The 11,009-nt window shown below is 38.2% G+C and overlaps 1 protein-coding gene across 1 annotated transcript; it reads left to right on the top strand.

Annotated features, from left to right (window-relative positions):
* The first annotated feature begins 3,446 nt into the window (after positions 1 to 3,446).
* On the top strand, positions 3,447 to 5,140 carry LOC148025532 (RING/U-box superfamily protein). The gene has a single exon (XM_087692712.1). It carries the CDS (start codon positions 3,453 to 3,455, stop codon positions 4,902 to 4,904), a length of 1,452 nt encoding a protein of 483 aa, XP_087548838.1. The 5' UTR covers positions 3,447 to 3,452; the 3' UTR covers positions 4,905 to 5,140.
* The last annotated feature ends 5,869 nt before the right edge of the window (positions 5,141 to 11,009 follow it).

Below are 11,009 nucleotides of genomic sequence, written 5' to 3'. Positions count from 1 at the left end.
ATGACATTATTACATTCTCTTATGTAGGGAATTTTGAGAGAACATAGGAATTCGCTACAATAATCTATAATTCCCTACTATTAGAAGTGGAAAATCAGATTATCCTATTCTCTTATATAGGGAATTTTGAAAGAATGTAGGAAATTCTCTCTTTTGATGTGTAATTCCCTACTAGTAGATATGGGAAATTTGATTCCCTAGTTATATGTAGGAAATACATGGATACATATAGAGGAAATATCAATGAATTTCCTACATTTCATATAATTTTCTATATAGGGAATGATTAAAAGTTCCTTGTGTGAGAGATGCTTGTGGAAAACATTAGCATATCCTAGTCATCAATAAAGATATCCTAGTCATCAGTAAAGGTGCATCTATTTTCATCCTAAATAACTATCACATTTATATATTTAGGACGAAAGTATATGCACATTTACTGATGACTAGATATGCTTATGTTTTCCACAAGCATCTCTTAGTGCTAGCCGAAGTTAAGAAGTTAAGTCCAATAGTGTTGTTGATTGGTCCTAGTGTGTTGCTAAAATCTTGGATGTGGAAATGGAGAGAGTCCTTGGCACCTTGCTGAAATTAGCTTGCTCTTGGATAAACCATTCATTGAAGGGGAGGTATTATTTGTGCTCAATTCTATGAAGAGGGGAAGCCCCTTAGCATTTATGGGTTTTAGGTAGAGCTCTGTCTTGCTTTGCAACTTTCAAGTTGCGTGCTTCAAAGATCTGACTAGCTCAAGTTATTGGACCATGAGTACCTCAAACCTTTTGGTTCTAAGAATTGTGTATATGTATGTATATATACAAGAGTAGATGTAATTTTGAGTAATATGTGTGTGCGGAGGGGTGTGTGTGAGTCATGTGTATGAGTATGTAAAGAAGGAGAAAGGATAAGTAGTATGTGACATGTGTCTATGTATGTACTATGTGTATGAGTACATATGTACATGTGGCGAATGTTTCTATATATATCCCATAACTTATAAATATTGTGGCGAATTTATATATTTCTTTCAATATTTGTTTCGTATGAATGGCGAAAGAGCCTTCAAAATCTCGATATACCTTAGAAATGTTGGCGATTTTTTTGTTTGGAGTTATAACTCAACCTACTCGAGTTTCGAAAAAAAAAATCCGAAAAAATAAAAGTATAGCCACTTGGCAACATATAGCCACTAAAATCATCTATGTTACACATGTAGGGTTAGATATTGATATTGAGAAATTGGAAAATCATTAATCTATACAAAGAAATTCATTCAAGAAGTAATGCTAACATTGAAAATTTGAACCAAATAGAAAATGTTATGTGGGTGGCACATATACTATATATGAATCCATGGTTGAAAGCTTGTTTAAGGGAAAATGGTGGTTTGCCCTATCTTTATAATTGCAATCTTCACTTAATTGGGTATGGGCTTAAATGCATCAATCCTACGATTAGTAATTTTAAAAGGAGTTTTTGAAACCAAGAGTACAAATACACTATCAAACATTTCCTCCAACTCTACATTCAACTTTAGGGCCTTTAGTGGGGCTAATGTTACTATGCTACATCACCACAAACAATGCAAGAAATTTACAAAGCACAGAACATAAATCAAAAAATGCTTTGATGTGTAAACTAAGGCCATATGTTTACCATAAAACATGTTGCAATTTTTATTTGTCAAAAAACATCTATTTTGGATAAACATGAATTGGATGTATGAATTTAGAAAACTGATTCCGACAGAGAAGGTCAATGGCTTGATAACAAAACCTTGTTCTGCATTATGGAAAGGTCCTTACTCGCACCCTTTTTTTAATGCAAAATAATATAGTTACTTTCAATTGAGATGCGAAAGCACATGTCATGTTCTTACGGTGAAGTGAATGGATTGAAATCATTCGGGAAAATACCATAGAATCTATAAACACTATGTAACAACAATATGTTTAAATATGTAATTACAATCACGCAAAACATAATTCCAATGGTTAAGACATTGCACACCATCAAATGATTGCCAATTACTTCAATTGAACAACTCCTCCAACATATCAAATAAAATTCATAAATTTGATTTCTAGATTTTTAGAAATTGTGTAGTGGGCCATCCATTCCTCACAATACGAACATTTTCAAAAACTTAACATTTTTACATTACTATGATCTAGGATTAGCAGATAGCACATGAGTTCATGTGTGGTGCAATCAATGTGCGGTTTGGAGCTTTGAAATTATATCATGTAGGCAGTGAAATAAGTATTGGGAGATGACCCGATTCACAATGTTTTATATGTAGGCATGGAATAGGAAAAAGCAAACACATGGAACATGTGATGTGCTACGCATATGAGGCGTAGATTGGAGCATGATTGGTGGAATATGGAACTCAACATACAAATTGGGAAAAGCACACAATTTGCAGTTAGGTGCCAACAACATGGGAGTGCAAAAATATATAGAGACAAGAAGACGAAGAGCAATGCGATTCTTTTGCAGTTGTTCTTCTAGAAACATGTTTAAGGTTTTTGGGCATGGAAGTTTCCTTTCATTGTTCTATACATTGGAATATCAACATGTTTGCTACTACTTTTTTCTATGCTCAAAAATATGTTGCGTTCAAGCTAGTCTGTAAATGAAAAGAGAATAATGGTGAGGTAGATGCATGCATTTGAGAAAATGTATTACAACATTCAACCAAACTTATAAAGCTCAACATGTTGGTGATGCAAATGAGTTGGTATCTAGAGAACATAAATAGATAGAAATAGGTAGAAAGATAGAGAGATCGCTGCTGATTGAAACACATAGGGCAATCAGATTCTTTGCATGCAGAAGATATGTGAACATTGTCCAAGGATTTATGGAGCAAGTGTAGGGCATATGAGATTGTGACAAATGTGAACATCCAAGTAAATCATTCCACTTTCACAATTTCCACAAAACACACTCACTGCCTTGAAATGAAACACATATAGAATTTCACAATCACTAAGTAAACTCCAATTTGTCTAAAACTGGTGCTGCTCCAAAACACGTTGGCGACTCCCACAATCAATGACAGATAGTCCAAGAGATACGATAAAACGTGCTACTCAGTTAACTCCGATAGACTTGAATCTGGCCCGTCTCTTAAGAGAGCTCTTTTTTGTGTGTGTGTGTGAGAGAGAGAGAGAGAGAGTGTGTGTGTGTGTGTGTGTGTGTGTGTGTGTGTGTAAAAGGTACCTTTGGAGGTTTGGGACCTCTCTAAACAACAACGAAAATAATATATAATAAATATAATAATAAGTAAAGGCCCCTATGCTTTTTAACTTTTCGCAAAAGCTTAAAAGAGAAACTTCCGACAATAAATAAATAATGAAAAGCTTAATCAACACGGCTTGTGAAGAGACTATATAAAGGCGCGGTCTGCTCAGCCGGCTGTATTTTTTTCTCCGTATCGGGCAACCGACATGACGAGGGTTTGCGTCGTCCATGGAAGATCAGAGGACCTTTTACGATTGCATTCTGATGGCATCAAATGCACTGGACCTGATTTCCGCTCCATTCCATCGCGAACGCCGACCAGCTGCGCTCGGCAGGAACCGCAACAGAACACGGTCATCAGGACCCCTGCCGAATCACAGGCATCAGAGGTATGCTGCGATGTGTCGCAGGAAGGTTCGGCCAGACATGCAGTAAATGTGTGTCGCGGTCTGCCGCAGGAAGGCGTGGCTGGACGTAACACCATGTCTATGGTCGAATCGCAGACATTGCAGGTCTCTCATCGCTCCTCACGGTTGGCGTTTCCCAAAAACCCTAAGTCACAGATGTTCGCAGGACAGGGGGTAGATGTGTGCAGTGGTGCCTTGCTTCCCGACCATTCAATTCTGCTATCTGTGCAACACGAATTGCAGGAAAAAGACCTTGCTGATTCTTCCGAACAGCAGAAACCCCTGGCACTCGATACAGGTGTTGATCGGTTAGAGCAGGGCCATGTCAATGGAATTCAGAGATTCACAGCAGAGTTGCAGGTTCAACAGCTGAAGACAGAAACGCAAAGTAATGGATTACTTTTGAAGTTGTCCTACACAGAAACGAGTGCAGGCATAGAACACAAAGATATGGCCAGGCTCTGCATCAATGGAGATGCGCAGATTGATTTCTCCACCACTGAAAGCTCACCAGTGCAAGATCCCACCAGTGATAGCTTGAATCAAAACAGCGACATACCACAAGGTAAGAATTCCGAATCAGTAGTTGTTGAGGATCCAAACAGGTGCCCCATATGTCTCTCCACAATGACAGGAGAGGCATTCTTAGATCCCTGCTTTCACAGTTTCTGCTTTCATTGCATCCTTCAGTGGTCAGAAATGGTTCGGACACACCCTTCTCTTGAGGGCGATACATCTTTGGAATGTCCACTGTGTAAAATTCGTGGTACTTGCATAGTTCACAATGTAGTCCTGGGGACTTTCCAAAGGTACTATCTTTATGATATTCAAACATGTAATCAGGCTCCTTTCCTACTCTCAGATAAGCATTATCAGCGACTGATGATTTATAGGAGAAATTTACATAGCAAAGTGACGGAAGCATTGAGTCGGAAAAGGAAAAGGCAGCTTGTAACTGTGAAAAGCGACTCATTGGAGCAGTGGGTACGACGAGAGCTTCAAGCCCTTATGCATGTAGAAGATGTTGACATTGTTACTTGCCATGTTCTTGGCGTCTTAGAGCAGTTTGACAAAAGGAAAAAATCTCAAAATGGTGTATGTAGCTTGTGGAAGGATGTAATGCCAGATGCTATAAGACCATTCATATATGAGAATGCAGAGAAGTTTTGTGAGGAGCTTCAAACTTATATACATTCAGGATTGAGGATGTCAGCTTATGATGAGCTAGTCAAAGAGGTCATAATGGAATGACAGGTCCAGTGCAGTCACATACCACAATGTTTTTTCAACTAGTGTTGATTCTTTTGGAAAACTGGGAGATTGTGTTGTTGAGCCACAATAAAATCGGCAGTTGTATAAAGCTATTCAAAAATGGTTTCTAGAAGAGGAACCCACCCTGTTAAGTTATCTACCACGTAGATGGGAAAAGATTACATGCAACTGTCAAGTTGTGTGTTAGCAATCACAGCATTATGTGTTTCAAGGAATGTTCAGGGTACCACTTGGAAAATAGAGATGATGTCTTCCAATCAAAGCATTGCATTTTTTAATTATCACCTATAACAATCAGGGCCTTTTTTTAATGTTTTGAGCACATCTCAGTTGGATGGGCTTTTGCTTTGTGTTTTCAATATCAATAAGAGCCTGTTAGAACAGTAGAAAGGACTGAATTGTAATATAGTACATGCTTTGTTTGAGCTTACTCACATGTAATTTATCTTGTGTAGTTTGATGACTGCTCGAGGTTTAGGATTGCTCCATATGTGGACTAAGGTTAGATGACATGTGAATACTTTTTGTGTTAGATATAAATGTTCCTTAACTAAAGCACGCTAATGTAGATTAAGTACATTTCTTTGTTGAGCAAATATTGGTGAGCATTCTATCGTTTTGGTGAGCAAAATCTGGTTCACTTCTTACCATTCCTCTCTTGACCTTTTGGACTTCTTCAAAGAAGCTCATCTCCTTGGCTTTATGTACCATCCCCTATGTAAAGTTAACAAAAATTACAGTGTGCTCATTGCACACTTTTCCACATTTTGGAAATATAAGAGAGAGAGAGAGAGAGAGAGAGAGAGAAAGCTAAATTTACGAGAAAAAAAAGAGAGAACTAATAAATTATGGCATATTTGGGATAGCAAAAAGAAATGGTAGGAAAGATTCATCCAACTTTGGAAGTCCAAGGTTTCTTATTAGGGTAAAGTGTTAAGATGATTTGATTTAGCATCAGGCATCTATGGTCATATGGCCCGTGTTCGTGGTTTAGTGTTATGGCAAATCTCTATGGTGTCAATTAATCTGGTTCTTCCTAACATTGCTACTCTGTGGTTGGATATTGTTCGATCCACAACACCTGTCCTTTCTGCGATATTTCTGTGTTACGAGTCTTGGTAGACTTTCATTTGTGTTTGTTGTTTCTTTGTTGACCTAATGATTTTATGTAAATGTTTACTTTTTAATTCAATTATCTTCATGAAAAAAAGAGAACTAATATGATATAGTATTCAAATAACCTATAGTACTAAGCTTGAAAACTTATAGATGATGTTCAAGAAGCTACTTTAAACATTATAGATCATTGAAAACGGGCTTATAGATGACACTATTCAGGAAGCTAATTTGAGAGAGAGAGAGAGAGAGAGAGAGAGAGAGAGAGAGAGATTATTAATATGTATTCATATGGTTAGCCTATTAGAAATCTAAAAACTAGCCTATAGATGATATTATTTAGGAAGCTAATTTAAACATTTTCAGGGCTCTTGCACCTCAAATCATTAACAATCCTCAAGATTCTCTTTCTCCAACTCCCCTTTGTAACCGTTCTCGTGCACTCTTGCACGCGTCCTTGTATTTTGTGTCACATCTCAAGACCATCTATCTTTTGTAGGTGAGATGTAGCCCCCTTTCTATAAGGGCTCTTCTCTTTGAGATATCTTACCCTTGACCTTTGTTGCTCATCTATCCCCAGGCCCTTTTTAGGATCACTTTTGCCTTGTGGTTGCACCTAATGGCTTTGACCCTATCATCACACAACCCCTTCCCTCTTGTTGTCTAGTGTTAATAAAAGGATTCGATCGTAGCATTGGAGATTTGTTGCCCATGCTACAATCACCCAAGCCTACACAACAAGCCCATTGTCATCTTACGTGCCCTAATACACATGTAATGAATCAAAGACTTTATAAAGGTTTCAACAAAGTTTCAAAGTAGTAAATAAAACTCAAACAAAGCATGGCCATTGAAACATTATCAAACTTTCAAATAAGCTTTGAAGTTGTAACCTTAAAGATAAAAGCTTATGTATGAAAGCTATTTTAAGCTTTGATTAAATCAAAAGCTAATCTTGATTATAATATATAATGAAGCTTCAAAGCTAAAACATTTAAGACTAATGAAATCTTTTTCAAAACTTCAATGAAAACAAACAACCACAACTAAAAATCTAGGTGTAGCCACAATAAAAAGTTTGTGCAATGAGGTATAAGGAAACTCGTCCTCGAGAAAGTGCACAAACAAAACATTCTCTTGAACCTTTAGGTGGTTGTACTATCACCTCACATATGAGGATCCAACACCTTATACCTTACTACATGACCATCTTGTAGTAATGTTTTTTCTTAAAATCCATCTCTTAGAAAAATGATAATGCATTGGTGACAAAGTCCTCAACTTGAGAGAGCTTACATCACACTTCCATATACTTGTGTATAGTTTTTTATAAGTAACATACTTTTCCAAATACAAATTGTAAATTTAGGCGATCAAAGCTCAAATTTTGTACCAAAATTTTGAATGTTGGGTGATCACTTTGACTTTGGGGGTTCAAAATTGACCCTAAAATCTGCAAAATTTTTAAGGATCCCCCCCCCCCCCCAAAAGAATAAGGAGAGTATTCAAGTTGGCGCCAAGTCCTCAACTTGGGAGAATTTATCACATACTTTTATATAGTTGTGTATGGTTTTCTATAAGTACCACACTTACTTAAATATAAAATGCAACTTTAGGTGATCAAAACTCAAGTTTTATGCCAAAACTTTGAATGTTGGGTGATTGTAATGGCTGCGAAGATAACCCTAAAACTTGCCCGATTTTTAAGGATCCATTTTTTTCTCTTCGAAAAATAGGGACTCGTATTCTTAGCTTGAACAATGAAAATATACCTTTAAAAACAACATTGTCTACTATTTTGGGGTGCCCATATATACATCCATCAAGTGACCAAATCATAAATCTTATAGTACCTACTTAGTACACATTGAGAGCCAAGTCCATTGGCAAGCTAAGAATCTCTACAAAGATGACACAATGAAGCTAGACCTCCAAGACCTTTATACAATTAAGTTGAAAGCCATAAATGCAACACTAATAACAAAATGAATCTTAGTGATCTAGACCATGGAGAGTTGCTTCTTAATATCCATTATAACAAAGAGTGATGTTGTTTATTGCATGGATTCATCACCATGTGAACTAAGATCACACTTGCTCTCTAGGTCACAAAGTGTCATGTTGCACAATGTGGACTTAAAACTATCCCAAACTAGCATGCCTTGAGGACATGACATTCTTGTTGAGATATCGAGCTCCACTCGTGATATGCTAGGGTGACCGTTGTGCATTTATGTCACTGACTTGTTAGCTGCAGATGCGGTTGGTACACCGCCCATGAATAATAGCTAGATGACAGCTATCCTTATCTACTCTAGTTCGTGGCTCAGTTAGTATGCCACCTTAGTTAGTTGAGTTTGGTTTGAGACCCATATATAGGGTTCTTCTATTTCTTTGTACTTGAGTTCTTTTTGGCTTACACAACTAAGAAGAGGAAAACTGTTTTCAGCCTCCACCTTTGTGTGTATTTCCCCATTGTGCAAGCAAGAAAGCTACAAGTGAGACTCCTTCCTTCTCTCCCACAATCTTGACATGGTATTAGAGCCTTGTTCGTGGTAAGGAGCTCAAGAAAGCAAACCAAGTTCGCAGTTTTCTGGTAAGAGGACCAGTGTTGCTTTCATTTTTCTATTTTGGGAGCAAGTCTCTGCAGGTAGCACAGCCGAAAAGTGCAAAAGTGCATTGTCTCAGATTGAAACGCCCTTCGCGGTGTAGCAAAAGGGCAGTATATGCTGCGGGACAGGGCTTTAGCCCTTGATTGCTCTGTTTTTTTTATTCGAGGCCATTTCGGGGCCTGTTTTAGAGGCGGAAGTTTTCTGCACGCACTCAAGAAAAGGCCATGTTTTATGCTATGCGACCACTATTTTACATGTCGGTGAAAAGTTACTATAGAAATTGTATCATATGCCTGTACGCAGAGACATTGGGAGTTACAGAATCATCCTTGTTGCCTGTTGATGCAAAATCGTCACTAGGAAGTGACTGTGTGGTCAAATACCACTTTTGTCAGTTTTGCAGATTTGCCCTTGTGAGGCTGAAGCTGTGTTCTTTGCAGTGACAGAATTTTTTGCAGTGTTCTGTAATGGCGTCTGATTCTCTTTCACAGATTGTCACTAAAAAGCTTGACAAGAACAACTTCCAAGCATGGAAGTTTAGAATGACGAATTTCCTTATGGGAAAAGGATATTGGAAATTCGTTGCAGGAAATGAATAAGAACCAGTTCTTCCTGATGTTCCCAATCAACAGCAAATGCAGGCATTTAAAGCATGGCATGAGAGAGCCGGGAAAGTTATGTACTGGCTGTCTATCAGCATTTCAGACTCTATGATTGTGCATATTCAAGATGCAAGTACGCCAAAGGAGGCATGGGATACTTTGTCAAAAATGTATAGCACAAATACGCAAGCTAGGAAAATGCAGCTCAAGCAAGAGTTGCACAATGTGCAAAGAGAAAGTATGAGCATCAATGACTACCACATGAAGGTGAAGAAGATTGCAGATGCACTTGCTTCCATTGGGTCGCCAGTGGAAGATGATGATTTAGTTTTTGTGACCTTGAATGGTCTAGGAAAGGATTATGCACAGTTCCGAACATCCATTTCTGTCCGTGAAAGATTTCCTGATTTTAAGGAGTTGATTGCTCTTCTAATTTCTGAGGAGCAGAGAAATGGTGGTGCATCTTCTTCCGGGGGAACTTCAAAAGAAGTTGTCTTCTACTCAAATGCTGGAAGAGGTAGAGGCAGAGGTAGAGGAGGCCGATCTGGAGGCCGTGGTAGAAATCAGAATATGCAGCAAACTCAAGAAAACCAGTCCTATGGAGGAGGACGTGGTAACAGAGGCAGGGGGAGCCAAAGAGGTCGTGGTGGATGGCAAAGAGGCCAAAATGCAAACAACAATGTTGAATGCTACTACTGTGGTAAAATGGGTCATATGGCTAAAGACTGCTATAAAAAGCAGAATGACATCATGAATGGAAAATTGCAACAAGGAAATTATGCATCTTCTAGTAGACAGGGTGATGACAGAAATGAGCATTTGTTCATGGTGCAGCACATGACCAATTCTGTGACAAGTGCAGAAGAAAGAAACGATGTGTGGTATGTTGACTCAGGTGCATCAAACCACATGACAGGTCGTGCAGAATGGATACAGGATGCAAGGAAAATGGAAAAACTAGGATTTGTGGAGACTGGTGATGATACTGCACATCCTATTGTGCAGATTGGAAAAATTCCTTTGTCTATGCAGGATGGAAAAAAGAAATACCTGTTGGATGTATTTCATGTCCCGAATATCACTAAGAACCTGGTTTCTGTTGGTCAAATGGTTGAGTAGGGCTTGCAGGTTAGATTTAATTCTCATGGATACTTTGTTGAGGATATGAAAAATAAAGGTCGCTTGATAGCAAAAGGAAATAAGATGTCACAACTCTATAGAAACAGAATTTGTATCCTTTTTCATTAATTTATCTATATAATGATTTATTAAATTTATTTCCTTTGCACTAATTAGATATAAAGAAAAGTGCATTGGAGCTGGCCACTGATGAGTGGTCACAGGTTATGGTGGACCCACACGGTGGGTTAGAGAAAAGATAGTTCACACTTCCACCTATATGACTCGATTGGGCGCCTGTGACTAGAACTCGCGCATATCAGGTTAGACTCGCACACAGAAAGGATTGATGCCTTGAAGTGTGGGCTAAATCCACCTGAACAAACAGTTACAATCAACAAGATGGCATGATCATGAAATGCTTGTATAATGTGCATGTGTGGGCTGAAAGCTTGAAATGCACATTTCTTTGCATAGGAAAGTCACATGAAGATTCGGATACCATTTTTGCGATGTACACGGAAAAAGCTTTCATATGATACCCATATTGGGGGGGTCCCTAAATTCTAGGAGATTCCTAAATTTTAGGAGGTCCCTAAATTTTAGGAGCCTCGAATTAGCCTAAAAATGCTAGT

This window comes from Lygodium microphyllum, chromosome 14 (assembly GCF_053477565.2).
Source record: "Lygodium microphyllum isolate KBCC chromosome 14, Lygodium_microphyllum_v1.1.10, whole genome shotgun sequence".
Taxonomy (NCBI): Eukaryota; Viridiplantae; Streptophyta; class Polypodiopsida; order Schizaeales; family Lygodiaceae; genus Lygodium; species Lygodium microphyllum.
The sequence above is the reverse complement of the archived record's forward strand: the minus strand, read 5'-3'. Positions and strand labels throughout refer to the sequence as shown.